Raw genomic sequence first — 17,918 nt, 5'->3', positions numbered from 1 at the left:
TGGGATCTTAAAGAAAATGGGAAAAGAATGTAAAACCAGCAACTGTAATTTAACTGTATTTAGTAGCACATATATTTACAACATAAATATTTTACTTAGCAAAATCTTGATCCAAATATAATTGAATCTAGAAGGCACTGCATATTTCAAAGTTAATGACTATATAGGGAACTCAGATCCACCTTTTTGTATAAAAATATTTACCATATGTAGTCTTAAAATATCTGTAAATTAAAATATGTTGGATTTAAATGACCTCTAGAGGGCACCAAAAGATCTGATTGCAAACCATGAGCTATGGGTTCTTCAAGCTACAGATCATGTTGTCTGTATAATCTAACAGGTGTGTGGAGAAATGCGCTATCAGTTGAATCAAACCAAAATGAAGAAGGATGAGGCAGAAAAGGAGCTCAGAGAGTACAGAACAAAAACTATAAGGGAGCTTGAAATTAAGGACCAGGTAAGAGATAATACTGCTATAACTTTGCAGTTATTAGAAGCCTAAGTAGGGTTATTTCGGAAGTTGGAATGATTGGTTTTTCTAATAGTGGTCATTTATTTCTGTTAAATGGTTTCTAAATTAATGGCAAGAAGCCAGCTATTACCTCTTCGCTATCTTATTCTTGTTTTCAGCCCTCGTATGTTCAGTTTTACATAATACTCATCCCATGCTTTCATATAGAATTACTCTATCATATGTATTCATACAATGTACTTAAATTGTATGTACTGTATACATATGTTTATACACTTTTTTCTCACAAATAAACCCACACGTAAAAAGGTATACCTACAATCTGACAAAACATTAAGGAGTCTAAGTATAACCTAACTATGTCAAAAAAGAATATAATTTCCAGTTTCTTTAAAGATTCAAGGTTAATGAATGCAGGGATTTATAGAAAAGTTAAAAAAAGAAAAACTACTAGAAAAAATAACTATGAAAAAATTCCACTAGGCATTAACTGTTGATTATCTAAGCTGTGTTTTATACTAATAGAAGAAACAGGTAGAATGTGAGAAAACATCCCTCTCAATAAAAAAGACTATTAGGGTAACCTGCAACATACTTGGCAAACAGCTTGAACAGATGTAATAACCTGCATCTTTTGAAGTGCCCTTTTTGTTGAGGTTCTATCAGTTTTTCTCTAGGTATTCAAACTTTCAATTATTCCTTCATAGGTTGTGATTTGCACATGAAACTGATAATGTCTTCTGAATACACATAAAAATGTATAAGATGCATATGAGCATAATTTTTGTTATATGCAGTTTGTAATTAGAGCAGCCTATCCAACAGGTTTTTAACATTTTTTTCTTGTAATTAAGTGTACAAATCAGTCCTTCTGTAAGAATATATGTAGGGAAAAATGCAGAATTTCTAGAATTATATTTTATTCACTAGCTCCCCAAAATCTTCATGTAGGATGGTAAGTTTATTAACTTAATAAATTAAGAGCTTAGACTGGAAATGATATTAATTCAAATTATGATCAAAAGACACATGAAATGAAAAAGAGAAGTTTATTAGGTAAAATGATTCTTTAATATATTTAGGAAATCATATAGCCCAGACTAACAGGGGCCTTTCAAAGTGTTTTGTTTTTGGAGTTGGCTTTTTTTTTCCTCCTGCATCCTTCAGGCCTAGGGACACTTTAAAAAACAAAAAGCAGGCTTGTCGTCTGTGTCTTGACAGATATCACAAATAAAAGAGTTGGCATAATCTTGGCATACAAATAAAACAGGATGTGAAGAAGTATCTTGGATTTTAAATCCTGTTCTCCAACTTTCTTCAGGATTGCCTCTTGAACAAATTGCAAAATTTAACTAAATATTTTAACCTTGTGTATAGACATACTGGTATTTTATTCAGTGTGGGAATGAATACACCAAAATATGGTAATTTATAATTTGACATAGTTAGAGGTGATGAGGATGTTGTTCTTATCAGCAAAGATTATTAGAGTAATTAAATAATTTCTTAAAGTAATTAGATTGTTTGAAGGTGGCTGTTGGTTTCTTAAAAAAAAAAATTCAGGTCAAGTATTTAGCAGCTGTTTAATAACTGTGGCTGTCAGAATTCATTCTAATAAGAAAGTTCTGTATAGTTCCTAATATTATTTAACATGTTAAAAGACAAATGAAAAGAGTTTAAAAAAAGAGCTAAGTTTAACAAATTTTAACAAGTCATGGCAAATTTTTCATATAAATAAAATGACAACAGCTTAATCACATTTAGCTTTGTATTTAAAGAAAAAAATGTTTCATCTTATATGGCACTGAATAGCAAACAGTAATTGTTCTTTGGTCTCTCAGCCATGACCTGACCTTCTGGCTAAGAAATAGAGTTGATACCTTCCTTGGCCACCATCTGTTCATAATAAATACATATTTATTTTTTTAAAAGTAGAGGAACAATAGTGTATGAACAGTGTTATTATACTGTTCTATATTAAATGGTGCATTTTTCTGTATTAAAAGCAAAGAATGGTATTTCAAATTGTCTTTTAGTGTATTGAAAATGTTTTGTTTCTTGAGATTTGATTGTATTTTTAATTGTGCTGTGGATAAATTCTAGTTTTGAAGAAGTATTTTAGTTTAATCCATTTTTAAAATCACTATATATAAAGTTATTCAGGTGTGTCAGAATAGAAATAAATCCCCATAGGTATGGTTTGTGATCATCTGGTATATATCCTTGTAGGAAAAGCCAATATTTATAATATTCGTCAAAGATAAATGTGTATAACTTAGGAAAATTAAAGGGAATATATATCTTTGGTCTTTTTCTCTTTTTCCATTATCTCTTTTCCTGTCTTTATTACTCAGTTGGGATTAATTACAAATATTGGCTCTGCTGTGTTACTAACTGTTATTAACATTTGACATGACTATATCTTAAAATAAAAGTCAAGAAGCAATGAGCAATGATACCATTTAAATTGAATAAGTGTTTTGTAATATCATCCATCACGATCCTGCTCAGCATTAGGATTATGGAGGAGGGAGGAAAAAAGATGTATACCACACAGCTTCTCCACACAAAATCTGCATCTGTTCATCTGGCCCAGTATGCTACAAGGTGGCATAACCTCCTGGCCCCCCCCCCCCTTTTTTTTTCCTCTCTCCCCGCTGTCCAATTGTGGATATAGCTGTGCTGAAATAACAGTGCCTTACTTAATGCTTTTCCTTCTTAGGGACAAGCTTTATAAGATATACTGGGATAATGCCTTCATAGCAGTAAACTGTGTCCACACTAGGGGTTGTACTAGCACAGCTATATCAGAGAAAAGTCACGCCCTATCCTAAATAGCTGTTATCAGAAGAAAAAATTGTGTGGCATATTTGACACAGTAGGACTTCACTTTTATAATACTACTTCTGTGAGTTTGGAAGCACTGCAAGGTATAATTTGTACATTTTTAATAGAAATCATACTTTTGACACACTGTGAAATTATTGTTTCCTCAGATTAGCATCACTTGCTCTTTGCTGCTCTGCATTATAAAAATAAAAATGAAGTATACTGTTAATCATTTGCTTTCTGTTTTTTTTCCTGTAAATGGTTTTTATTTGGCCTATAAATTCTTGCAAGCTTCAGCATGTAGAATTGAAAATAGTTTGTAGTATTGGTTCATGTAGCCCATCCAATCTGGGCATCTCCCTTATTAGACAGTTCGCACTGTTAGCATTATACCACTGGGAACTGCAGCCTCATTGTAATAAAGCCATAGGACATGTTGAATCCAACTTCAGAAACTAACTGAAGCTTTTCAGTTTTTTTTTTTAACTGTGTTTTGAGAAATCAGATAAATACTTTGCTAGAAATAAATCCAAGACCTTAATCTGAACCTGTAAAAAGCCATTCTGTTAATACAGTCTTTAAAAGTAGACATTGTTTGAAGTGGGGAATTACAGAATTCTGTTGCGTATCTTGTAGGTGAAACAATGAAAGGCTCCAGAACTATTATACCAATACAGTCTGCTGAGAGTTGCCTGTATTTAAGTTTCTGAGCCCAAATTAAAGAAGTTGTAGGGTCACTGATATGCATGACCTATACAAATGGAAATAGCTACATGTCAGAGCATTTTTGTATAATATGAAAGAACCTAAATGATGTCTCAGTACACTATAGACTGAATGACAATTTTGCAGACAAATAGAAATCTGGCAAAATTGTAGTCCAAAAGCATTTTGCCAAAAGGTATTTTGGGAATGTTTATCTCATTTGTCATAAATCCATGATTTATAGTAATCAAATTCAGAAATTATAAATTGAGAGATTACTGATTCTGTCTTCATCAGAAATAATGCAGGCCAAAAATTTGGATCTATATCCTGAAAATGCTGAAAGAGTATCCAGTGCAGTGCAAGACCAGTAAACCTTCTAAAGACAGACTGGTTCATTGAAATATCTTTTCATGAGTAGGTACCAGGCTCCTATGAGTCAGGCTTTAAAAGATTAGACTTTTCTCATTTATTTTCTTCTTTTAATTGCTAGAAGTCAAGGTCTCCAGATCTTTTTTGGAGCCATGAGAATTCTGGTATTTTCTTTAAATGGAAGCTGAGCTTTTTCACAAGCTGAGACATTCAGAATATCACTAGATGTTTTGAAACTCAATAAAATTACAAGATTTGATGACCCTGATGAAGATGGGTTAGGATTATATTTTGTATTTGAAGTCAGTATTCTTGTGACAGTTTTATGCTTAAGATTTTGTGACCCCATTAGTTAAGAAGATCCTCTGCCAGTTCTATTTTTTAAATAAATTCTGTTAAATTGGACTTGGATGCTATTTAGTGGGGGGAAAAAAATGCAAAACATTGCAGGCAACTTGAAACTCTTAGCGCCTAATTTTCTTATCTGGCCTGACCTTGAGTAATATGGCTTTAGAAGTAGCAAGACCAAATTGCTTTTGGACAAGAAAGCGTTAGGAAAGAATATGTGATAATCTTCCACTGTAACTGAACTCTTTTTAGCGTATCCTTTTTTGTTTTCAGCATTAAATGCACTAACTTGAAAATGGGTAAATGAGGAAGGAGTAATATGTGAGTACTTTATGGCTTGCTTTGATGTGAGTTTTCTGACCTGTTCAGGAGGAACATCACCCGTTTTATAACTGAGCTTACTAGCTCATCTGAAAATTTGTGAGGAAAAACATTGATCTGGGACCCCACAATACCTAATGAAAGGAATGTTTGGTTATAATTATGGTATGGCTGCTGCTGCTGCTCTACTACAGTATTGCTTTCCTCTGTCACCCATCCATTCGTCGAAGATCGGTGGTACAAACAGCCTTCATTAAGTTCTCTTTGTCATCTTTTTATAAAGAAAATCTCTGAGACTGGGATTCCTAGTAGTAGAATTTTATGTGCGGATCTGCATTCAGAGATACTTCCTTGAAGCAGCTGGCCTGCTAAGAGGAGTGAGCTCTGTCAGTCCCACTTGGTAGTCAGCATTTCATCTCTCACAGGTACAGTTGGCCCATGTAACCTTCTTCCATGATGTATCATCCAGTGTGATCTTGCCCCATCAGTTTATGGGAAGATAAAATCACATATGGGCATTAGATATTATTCAAAATAGGAATAGGAGTGCACAATTTGTGTATAATGTGTATGTATGCATTATACTTGCAGAAATACTTGTTTTCTGTATTTTTTTTCTTCTTGAACTAGAAGAATGGTCGCCTCATCAATAGTCATTGTGCCAACAGTCTACTCGGAAGAAAAAAGTAAAAGTCCCTGACTATAACTTGTCTATTGTCACTGTATGGCTGTTCGTCCTAGCTAGCCCTTGATGCTGGCCAGGAAAAGAGAAAATCCCACATCAGTCACCTCAAATATGTGTTCGAAAGGATAAAAGAAATAAGTCTTGTCCTTTCTCCTCTCGATAATGAAGTGGAAGTAACTTTCCGCTTCCTTTTTTCTGTATGCATCCCTACTTTTCTCAAATTCTTGTATTAGCAAGCAAACCATCTACTCTCCACCCCCACAAATGCAAGCCATTAAAAAAGTCTTGTTCTACTGTAGTACAAAATCACTATCTTGCCTCTGCTGGTGGCTGCTGAGCTAATCTCTAGTGCAGCTATGTTGACTGTTAAAATGTTCTTGTGGTAATCTCCATGGGTTTGGAAATTTTGTTCCTGAAACAGTGCTGCAGTTCAAATATTTTGGCAAACTGAAAGCAAATATTTTCAGGAAAGTAATGAGATGAAATCCCAGTGAATCGTATAACACGTTTCATGTATTCATTCCTGTCCGTTTTGCTAGATATTTAACCACAATATCCAGAAGCCTTATTGCTCTTGGAGGGTTTGAATAAGGACAGACATGGAAGACAATTGCCTAATTTAAATGTGTTTATTTATAAATATTTACTGGCATAAATCCATCTTTCTTTTTTTTTTTTTTGGCCCCAACTGCACATAACTGAAGATTACTGGTAGAAAGTTTGCTTCAACTGGATTTTAAAATGTGTGCATTTAAGAGCAGCCCCCCTCCATGCTGCTCCCAGGAAGTTCTCTCAGTACTTTCCGAGTGACCTGCGCATCCTGTTTCTATTAATTCTCAATCTTTTTGGAAGCAGAGTGTTGTTTGCTGCTGACTTTGCATAGGTAATGGGCGCTGGTCTTGAGGCTCTGCCTTTTAGAGCACATGGGGTGCCAAAATATTGCAAGGAGCTGTTATATTTCTTTGCGGTAGAAGTGACAAAGTGGTCACTAAACTACTTGCATTTGTGGGATGCAAGAGTACCTCTGCATCAGGCTAGAATAATGGTGGTCCAAAAAAATTAGTGTGCACTGTTTCTAGAGGCTGAATCTCTGGTTGTCTCTCTGGTCAATCAGTTTGTGAGCTGGCCATAACAAAACCCTTCAAAGGAACCGTGTGTGCTTATTGGGATACTACTGTTCCTGTGTTTCTGCTCTTGTTAGCTGCCTTTCATGTCAATATATGAACTGGTTTTCTATTTCACACTTAATTTAGGATTTTTGTATTGGGCTAAATGATTTGTTTAATTTGCAGTTGTTGCATGTACTTTGTGAATTGACTCTGTTTGAAAGAGGTGTTTTTTTGTAGGCTCTTCTAAGCCAGGTGTACATTCAAATTCTTACTATTTATTTGTACATTCGCACAGCTTTATAATCTTAAATATAATCCCTAAAGGATATTTCCCCTTGAAAATCAAACTTAGCTTTCTTAATTGCTTTGTTTGCCCATTCAGATTTGAATAGGAAGCAGAAGTAATTTATACAGAATTCAAAAGTGTGTGTGTGGGGGGGGGAATATTGTTGGGACCTGGCAGGAGTTAACCTCGTGATGGCCCTAACTCTCTTTTCAAAGTTGGATGGTTCTTCAGGTGCAATATGCTATGTCAGATGGCCATGCTTGGGAGGTCTGAGGTTTAGAGACCACTCAGAAACTAGAGCTGCCTGATTGATACCAGGATTAGGGTAGAAATGACTGCAAGTGACCCCTGCTGCACATGGACTGCTAGATCTCTTTCCTTTAAGTAAAACACCTGTGATCTTACTACAAAAGCTGTTTAAAAAAAAAGTGTTTCACTGTAATAGTAAGGTATGATTATTCTCTCCCTGATTAACTAGGGATAATAACTAATTAATAGCTCATTATTATTAATAATAAAGAAGACAACATTGTTTGAAATCAGCGTTAAGCCATGCAAAAATTCCCTATTGCTTTTACGTACCATATTTAAGAGTACTTGAACGACTATATTGATGGCACATCTTATAAGAAGCTTAATTATATCCTCAGTCCTGTGTACTATCACTAATTTCTTTGCTTTGAAGGGCTATTTTAGTAAATGAAAATAAGCATGTGAGCATCAGGGCCTGTAAAATTTTACTATGTATTAATTTGAAGTGTATGTGATTTTGTAGATGTTGATTGCCTTTTAGGGATGTACCTGTAAATACCAACAAAAATAGGAAATATATTTCACTTTTCATTACTTTATCTTTGTTTTTCTTTTTTTGATTCCCTTTTATGCCCCTGCATTCTGTATCATAACCAAAAGATTAAAGCATGAAACAAACAAACAAAAAAAGTAAATTCATGAAAATATCTTCCCCTCCAGAATTATTTCTTGAACTTATGTGATGGTATAGTCAGTGCAAGATTATTTTTTAGGTTGTACTGTGTGTTTTCTTACCTGATGTGAAAGAAGACTGGTACAACAGTGGATGTCATAAATCACTTTTTAATTCATTTGTTTTTTAGTATATTTTTGATTTGTTAAAAGGCTTCTAAAATTGTTTTTTCTGCATTTATTTCAGGGTATGAGTTCTTTTGTCACCACTTTTTCATTCTCATTTGTAAAAGATGCGTTTGTCTTTTCTGTCAGCTTTGCTGCTATTTAAAATGCTATGAAAAACATCTGCTAGTTTGGAATTTAAGTTGCATTTTTCTGCATACAATAGAATCAGCATCAGTATGAAAAGAATTAAATAATTATTTTAATCCTTTAATTTGGCTCATTTTAAACAGAATTACTTTATTATTTCATTTTATCAGATTTTGTAGGGATAAAGAGATGTCTAGTTAATTAAACAGCAAATTTTTACCACATACATAAGCATTGTTAGGTAAAGATAGTTTCAGATAATTCATGAGTGAGTGTTTAAAGACTGAGCCAGTATTTGAAAAATCATCTTTTACATTTTCCAGTAAATTACATTTATTTCACTGAATGAGCAGCTCCACAGTGTACTCACCTGAAAATGCCATGTGAAAATCAAATTATGATTAGATTAGAAATTACCTTCTAATGAATAAGAAATGCTTATTTCAAGTGTTACAGGAACAGAATCGCAAAAGGTACTGTATACTTCAAAAAGGGGAACTTAAAATATAAATGGTTGTCGGTTGTAACGCTGAAAAAAGAATAATTTATACAGACTAAAATTGTATTGCAGTCGTATTTCACCAATGCTTTAATTTTTGTTTAGTAAAGTTTCTTACTTTGTTTTCCAAACTGAATTGGATATGCATGGGGAATGGCGTTAACATGTTTCAGTTCACTAATAATGATGTGTCTCTTACTGAGGCTTAGCCTGCCCTCTTTCAACAGCAAAGTGCCTGTTGATATTCCTGGGAGTTTAGGCAGCTGCAATGCAAGACACAGATTAAATAATACTTTTAAATTTATATTCAGGAGTAATAAGAATATTAAAATTGCAGAGTTAAGCACCAGAAGTTGCCTGTTCCAACCTTAATGTAGTCTTGTTGTACATATACATTATGATAATTCTGTTCCTTGTTATACTGAAAATCTGTTTCAGATTTTCTTAAATGCAAGATTGTCATCTGTCTTTTTGCAGTTCTGCACTCTATTCCTTGTCTCTCACATACATTGAAAAGTTAAGTATCTTGAAGAAATACTATCTGATCATGTTGTAAAAAGCTGTATCACAAGTGATAGGCACTGAGGGATCGAATTAACGCTGCATGAGAAGTGGAGTTGTCATCAAAATACTTCAGTTAGTGGTTTGTTTCTGTTTCTCCCTACAATTAAGCTGAGGCCCAGATAGCAACTATAATGTAGAACTGCTTGCAGCTTCCCAGTAGAAGAAATGGGAACTAAAAGTAACATAGAAAGTAGTTTGAGTCTGAATAGCTTTGGAAGGATGTTGCCTGATATGGTTCCCTGCAGGAACAGTGAATAAGACTTATTGATTCTAGAAGTTTCTCTGTATCTTGAATTCCACTTATATTGTGATGCCCTAGTGATGGGGTTGATTTGACATATTTTAGGATGTCCCCACATGTGTGGGACTAACGTCTTTTTTCAGGGGAAGGATGGGGTTTGTTTTTTGTTGTTGCATGAGCAGGTCTCAAGTTCTGAGACTTCATATGTTTTAAACTATTATTTGAGTTATTAAATGGAAGTAAGATGTAGCATTTAGAATTTGGGCTCTGTGTTTTCACCATGATGATGCATGGCTCCTACCAAGTTATTTTTAGTTAACTGTTTCTGGTGTTTGGAAAAGAAGAATTTAGTTGGTATTCCTAAACGTACCTGGATTGGACATTTCTGGTTCTTGAGTTGTTGTTAGCGTGTTCTCTTGGGCAACATTTTTCCTCCATCTTTTTCTCATGAAGTTGATTACTGTTTCTGCCATGGTCGTTGCCAGACTTCTTCATTAGAATTCTTGCTTTTCATATAGCTCTCATCTTGGTGACCTCTAAAAGACTGCTATTTTGTAAGACACACGCGCGCGCACACACACACACACACACACACACACACACACACACCCCACACACCCCTATATGTATACATATGCATGTGTGTGTGTGTGTGTGTGTGTATATATATATATATATATATATGTAAAAGATGATACTGAATTTTGGGGTTACCGATGAAAGTAACAGGAATAAAATTGTTTGTTCTTCAAGAGCTATGCTTGCTTGCTTGATATTTTTTAATGGCAGTCATAAGACTCCTGTTGATCTTTGAGGATTATGTTATGGCATTGTTGTTTGAGAGTTAGTTTTTGTACTTTCACAACAGCTGAAATCAACGGATGCATTCTTGGGTTCAAATCTGCAGGTTGAACATCTGATGAAGGCTGAGGAAGGCAGAACACTCACCAGAGGTTCTTGTACTTAGAATTTGCTTCCTCCTATAGGTCTGTGTCAGAACCCAAGCCTGTGTAACTCTAGGGGATAATGTAAAGCCCATCTGTTTATTGAAACTTTTCCCAAAGGAGTGATTGTAGGGTGTACTTATGTTCTCAGTTGTAGTTGTGCTTTTTCAAATATTTAGTTGATACTTTTCAACTAAATTGCGGTTTTTGTTTTTCAAAGGTCTGCTGAATGGATGTATTCCTGAAACACATTGTAAGAGTGTTGCAGAACTTCCCTATCTTTAACTTGTAAAGACAGGGAAGAACTCAAGTCCCACTTTACTAAGAATGTGGAAATAATATTAATGAACTGCTGCTCCCAAGAAGAATATAGAGAATCCTCTGAGACTTCTGTTGTTCTGCAAGAAAGTATGCAACCCTTTGGGATTATTCAGTTAAATTATTTATCTGGATACCTTTGCATATCTGGTTTTAAAATACTCTGACAGTGTAATAAGTTGTTACATTCTTTTGAGGGGAGAGTACTAATGATTTTGCAAATAGTTTCTCTGTCTTTGTATTAGAACTTAAAATTACTGATTAAATTTGGTAGGTAGTTTATGTAATAAAGCAAGGCAGCATTCAAATTTTAACCAAGATTTCCTTCATGGACCTTCTCTGAACGGTCTGAAAAGGAAAAAGCATATAGATAATGTTAAGCAATTAACAACAAAAAAAAAAGAAGGAGAACATTATGAAACCTTTTCTCTGGATGAGGAGATTGTATTTGTCTGAGACATAATAACTTACTGTAAATGATTTAGGCTAACATTTTCATGGGAAGAACAGAGACAACATAATTATGAAGGTGCTTCAGGTGCAAATATTGGCACCGAATTGCATTCATTTGTTCTTGTAGGATGTTTGAATGAATAATTACGTTAACTGAAGAAGATACTAAGGCCTGTCTACATGAGGAAGCTAACACAAAATAAGTTATGGTATGAATTTAAAGTATAATAGCTATTCAGCCCTAACTCCTTATGTGAACAATTTTATTCTGTACTACAAATGACCTTTCACAGTTTAGTTGACTTGAAAAACATGCAACCCTCCTGCCCCAATGAAGAATAAATATTTATATAAGGAGTTAGTGTAGAATAGTTATTACATGAAAAAATTGCATTGTTAGCTTATTCAGTATTTCGTTGGTCTCCTTAAAGGCATCCTTAGGACAAAGCTCAGTATTATGGTGCAAATGTATTCTTACAAATACTTCTATGTTATACATGGTCTTACAGCAAAATGTATTCCTTTTAAGAATATTTATGAAAGAAATGTTTAAATTTTTGAAATGATGATACAATTAGAAATAGTAAGTTTGCTGTGTTTTCACTAAAAACAAAGGTGCTAGTCATGCAAATGCACTGACGGCTACATGTAATAAATTAGTAGACTCATTAACCATGTTAGATTTACTTGACTTAGTTTAGTTGACTTATAAGGCCTAATGAGGTGAAGAAAATGACAGGATTAACAGTGGCTGGTTTGTTGTAGGGTTCAGTTGTAAGTTATTTTCAATAATGGTAAAATTACAAAACAGCCTTCATTCTCTTGCATAATATCGAGTGAATATAACAAAAGCTGGATTCCTATGTATTGTTGCTTATGTAATAGGTGGTACAAGGAAACTAAATGAACACAAGAGCTACTCTGTCCGGTGGCTTCTGAAGCTGGCTACTGCGCTTCTGCTTACTGGCTTTCGAGCACAGTGAATTCTGGACACAAATATGGAAGCCTTCAGATGGGAAAATCAGAAAATAATTGAATGCGTGCATCTCTTAAGCCCTTGAAGACAATAATATTGATTCTGTATTAATGTATTTAAATATGATAGGCATTTTGGCATTTCATAAGAATGTAATGTGAAATACTTTAATTTGCTTGTTTTCAGTTTGTATAAACTACTTCTGTTCTAAAAGAAAATGCTTTATTTTTCAGGAGCTTTGATCATATTAAGATTTATCATCTTAAAACGTATCTCTCTACATTTCTTAAATATACTTTCTTTGGTTATATGTCTTTCTAAGCAAATAGAAAAACTGGGATTAGAGCTGCATGGAAACAAACAGCGTTTGGAACAAGCCCAGCAGGATGTGACAGGAGCCAGAGAGGAGTGCCTAAAACTGACAGAACTGCTGAATAAATCTGAGCACCAACTGCACCTCACCAGGTACCCCTTATCCTATTACATGCTATAGTACCAATTTCATTCTGCTAATTTTTGCCACAGGCTTCCCAACAGTTGTTATAGATACTTGCAGTTATTGGCTACATGTGCAGCCCTCAGTCATATTAAAAGTGGAGATTTAAGTAAAAAATGAGTTATGAACTATAATTTCTGAAAGTGAATTACTGGGGTGAAGAAAAGGCAATGTTCAGCTACAGTGATGAGGTACCATACTTTGGGACAGAAAGAAGAGCGGGGAAGAGCACAGCTATGTTCTTTTTGTTGTTGCTGTGTCTGATGTGACAAAGATATTTTAAAATAATGTTTTAGATCATATTGTATGGCACCTTTAAGCATAGGAATTCACCTATTAATAACATGAAGCTACTGCAGCAGAATGACCAGTAAGATATCAATGTACATGATTATGTTAAGCTTCATGGAAGATTAAACAGTCAAAAAGTAATATTACAGTCTGTGAATGAGATGAAAGCTCAAGTATGTGAAGAGGGTGTTTAAATGACTTTCCAAAGTGGAGATGTGGTACAATGCAAACATTGTGTGACTGCAGACTTTCCCTGAGCTTATTCCATCCAAGGATGGAATGGAAATGCCCCAAGGCATTTACTATACTATTGGGTACACCTTTCTAGAAAACTCCAGAAGTTTAACTCACTCACTCAATATCTTTTAGCTTGCATTTTGGCAGCTGTAGGAATACTTCTTTTGCCACAGACTCAATATTTTCATTTTATTGTTCGCGAGGCTTTGTTTTGCTTTTTTCAAGAGTGGACATCCAGAAACAAATCTGGAGGTTTTTACTCAGTCCTTAGGCAAAAAGTTGAGTTAGTTTAAATTTTACATGGGGAAAAAAACCTCAGATTTTTATCACTTAACACACTGTCTGCATGTTTATCCAAGTCTTGTACTCTTCAGGCTTTGTGAGAATTCTGCCATTGAGTAAATGGAAATAAAATAGTCTCATATAAACTATTAAATTCAATGAATCTCTTTTTTATTCAGCTACATTTCTGTGTAATTCAGAGCACGGTAGTTTAACAGATGGAAGAAAGTACCACTCTAACAGCCTGTATTTAGAGAAAAAATATGCTAGAGGTTAATGAACTTGAAAAAAGTTTTGGGTGAGTTGTTAAGATAACTAAAGTTTGGATTTAGCAGAACTTTATTAATAATGATTTGTTGTGATAGTTAACCAAATGGCTTACCACACTCCTTTTAGCAAAAGGCTGCTTATATGCAATAAGGCTCTGGATATCTTGGAGGAAATCTGACCAGCCAATATATTTTTGCAAAAATACTTAACTTGTAAAAATGAGGACTATCGACTACTTTTACATAGCATGGTACTTAAAGCTGGGTACCTAATGTACAGATGACTCAGGTAGCTTTTTCGTCTACTGTCTCTGGCTCAAAAAGTTCCTGAGCTGCAAATCACTGGAGGCTGAAACAGTATTTTGAGGAAGTAATGCTCTGTGCTTGCCCAGTCCTGATACTGTTTCATAGACACCTGCTTTTACCTGCTGTTGGAGACAGATGCTGGAGTACACTGACCTAGCATGGCCACTCTTAAGGTCTTTTTTTTTTTTTTTCCTTTCTTGTTTTAATAATTTGTGTTCATAGTATGGTCTCTGCTTATAAGTGTTAAAATCAGTTTTCTATGCTGACATATAATTGTCAGAACAATTTTACTTATTAAAGCATGAGAAATGGGATCAGATCTTCCTTGATATTCCTCAAATTCTAGAGTACTGTGTTTTGTGTAGCTTCTTCCATCATCCTTCTCTTTGGAGCGTCTGACTGCTTTCCGGGAATACATTAGGTGATGTTGCTGTCACAGGTGAAGAGGGAAAAAAAGAATGAGATGTATTGCTCCTGAAGTGTTACCTGTTGTCCTCACCTACTTATACTGGTAGGGTAGGGTTAGAGCTGTTCTCACAGTCTTTTTTTTTTCCTCCCCCCTGAGTCACAGAGGAAAAGATCCGCTACTGAAATTAAACTTGTCCTCAGCATGTACTCTTTTTTTCTTCCTCTCAGATCACTTCCTGCCAGAACAGATTTTCTGGATTAGTGAAAGTTTAAAAGTTACATATCTGTAATGGCATCAGAGCTTTGCATTTTGAACCCAATATATTTTTAATGATTTGGTACATCCATAGTTGTAACATATGAACTTTATTCACTTACAGTCTGCCTTCCTTCACTCTCTATTCCCTTCACCTAAAATGGCAGCTGTGCTAGTGAAAATACTTCAAGGGTAGTGGTAATGGCAATCCTACGGGAGTAACAGACTCATTCACTGTGGCACTTGCCAAGGAAAACAGATTTTAAGCTCTAGAGTCCTGCCTATGGGAGGTTGCTGCAGAAATTGCGCTGATTTAGTGTGTCTCTTGGGTATTCTGGCCTTGGCATCATCTTGCTGATTTCCCTATTTTCAAGACAGAACCAGCTGGTCAAATCCAAGTCTCTTCACAAAGCTGGACTTGCAGGAGGCCTGTACCACTGTTACACTGTGGATAGTCTTTCTGTTGCCTTGCATGAACTAAGTTGTTCCGGCAAAAATTAGAGGTAGCTGAGGAGTTAAAGAATCCTTTGTTTTGTATGAATAGGTATATTAGTAAAGAGAAAAGCTCGGAGGATTAGTAAAAAACTTAATTTTGGATATTGTGAATAAACAGAGTAATAAAATGTGTATGAAAACACTGGATTTAAATACATGAAAAGCAGACAATAAATATTATAGGTGAATGGATTAAATGAGAAAGAATATGCAATCTATGTCTGAAAGAGAAAATGTTCTGCAAAACTACTCTTTCTTCAGAACTTCCACTTCTTATGTCGTATTCTTGTTTTCAAACACTGATATATTACCAACTAAACGACTTCTAAATTAAATGTGCTTCTTAAAAAACAAGAAGAAAGGTTACAGTTAGCTAGTCTAAAATATTTCTGCAGATTTTAGGTTTGCCTTTTCCTGTAACCTCTGTGATGGAGCAATATGTGACAGAGCATTGTGCGGAGCAATATGTTGCTTATAAATCCTTGCTATTTAGTTAACGTGCATTTTCTGCTATTGAATCTAGTTAGTAATTCTAATTTGTATGTTTTCAAATGACTGGGAAAATATAGAACTTTTGCAGCGTAGTCTTGATTGCTTGTCAGTCATGTAACTTTGCAGATGTTATCTTGCTATGAGACTGACCATGTTTGTTTAAAGCTCTATTTTAGGGTTTTAGACTCCCCTCCCCTTTTTTTTTCTTTCCCTCCTGGTTGTTTCAGCTTTGTGAGTACTCGTGTGAAAGCTTCTGTAATAGAAGAATCTTCTGAAATTACCCTGAAATCAATGTGAAATTGCAATTAATTCAGCAAGGTTGGGTCTTGCTAAACAAAGCTTATCTAAGTCCATTTTCAGAGAGTGTAAAACAGATTTGTTGTTCTTGGTTCACAAGAAAATAATTGTTAAAAATCATTTTAGTGTGCTAGTGGAAAAGACTGCATAGAAGATGCAAGATATTAACAGTTTGCACAGATTTTAGCATGTCATCTAATTTAATAAATTTTTTCACTCTTTTTATGTAATGGAATAGTCATTAACAGTCTTTCCTCTTTTTGTTACAAAACAAACCAGTAGTCAGTATTCATTTCGGTTGCAGTCAGATGTAGTTTCTGTTTGCATATGGCAAAGTTAAATAAATCTGAAGTAGTGTGGAAGTCACTGAACTTCAAAATATGACTTCTTCAGGTGACATCATGCCTTTTCTCAGGCATGGAGACAGGGAGGGGGTTCATGATACGTTTGACTAGAGTGTCATCTAAAATTTGCTGGGAGATGTAACTGAAGCAGATTTATTTTATTTGCTTCTATGCGACATTCTGAGCAGTACTGAATGTCAGCCTGTAAGTGGGGAAAAATTACTTAAACAATAGAACCACCCATGCTTCTAGGTCCAAATACGTGACCTGCCAAGATAATCTGAATACTTGTGTGACTCTCTTGAAAGATTAAAGAAAAAAGAAAAAAATAGAGAGATAAAAGTTTATATTACGGTGAGGACAGTGGCTGTTGTGGTTCTTGATGTTGCAATTAGGTGTTTTTTTTCCCCCTCTTTCCTTCATTTTTAAAAATTAGATGATGAAACATCTCTAGGAAGTAGTATAACTAAGAAAGAGGCATTTTGGGTGTGCAGTTGTTTTTAGCAGTGCTGTAGCCTTTGTGGTTTCAGCTACCTGCTGTGGATCAGCGCTTCTAGCAGCCTCTTGCTAGTTTCAGCAACTCCATTAACATTAATTGTAATACATGTATAATAAATACGGCACATCAATCTCATTCCACCTCCAGGTTCTTGTGGCATCAGTTAATCACTGAAGCTCTGCCGTCGTGCTTTCGGATGTCATCAGACTTCCTCGTTAGAGTTGCAGCATGCCTCATGCATCAATTTCCGTATTTAAGCTGTATTATTATATTCTAAAATATAAGCTAACTTCCCTGTTTACAGAAGGTGGCTATACATAGCCGTCTCTGTAATTGAACAGTACCTAGTATTATCTTTTGGATTTTTCTAGTAGCATCTGTTAGCTAGCAGCGTACTTACTGTGGTGCTTTTTCCACAATTTTAGTATGTCAGAAAGAGCCCATCATCTATGCTGGAAAGGAGATAACATTCTAAGAAAAATGCTGTTACTAATATTAAATCGCTGCGATATGTTTCACGTTGCTAGACTGACTGATTATTGAAAGGACCGATAACACTTGTGTGTGGGGGAGCAGAACTGAGGTGTAAGCTGTGATTGATTTCTAATATTTTTTTTATATCCTGTTAATTTTGTACAAAAACATTATTTTAAAATGCAGGGAGGAGTGATAACATGAAACAACTCTGATACCTAATAAACTTTTTAGATTCTGCTTCATATGTTTACTTTTCATTAAATTTAGGGATGGTTGTGACTATGTTGTTGTGATTCAGTCAACATTTATTTCTATCTGTTTTTCATATACAAAGGCATTGGGATGCCAGAAAATAAACTGTTAACGGAGAATTAACTTCTTTGGCATGCTTTCATACTTATCTTC

The 17,918-nt window shown here is 34.8% G+C and overlaps 1 protein-coding gene across 5 annotated transcripts in view; it reads left to right on the top strand.

The window, feature by feature from the left end:
• Positions 1-17,918, top strand: part of SDCCAG8 (SHH signaling and ciliogenesis regulator SDCCAG8) — a 115,448-nt gene that overhangs the window by 29,789 nt on the left and 67,741 nt on the right. For 4 of the 5 annotated variants that reach the window (XM_067293345.1, XM_067293346.1, XM_067293347.1 and 1 more), the window contains exons 12-13: positions 344-460; positions 12,687-12,829. In XM_067293345.1, coding sequence (XP_067149446.1) covers positions 344-460; positions 12,687-12,829 — 260 coding nt within the window. The remainder of the gene's footprint in view (positions 1-343; positions 461-12,686; positions 12,830-17,918) is intronic. The other variant, XM_067293349.1, reaches the window with a different exon arrangement.

Source organism: Apteryx mantelli, chromosome 3, assembly GCF_036417845.1.
Source record: "Apteryx mantelli isolate bAptMan1 chromosome 3, bAptMan1.hap1, whole genome shotgun sequence".
Taxonomy (NCBI): domain Eukaryota; kingdom Metazoa; phylum Chordata; class Aves; order Apterygiformes; family Apterygidae; genus Apteryx; species Apteryx mantelli.
The sequence above is the reverse complement of the archived record's forward strand: the minus strand, read 5'-3'. Positions and strand labels throughout refer to the sequence as shown.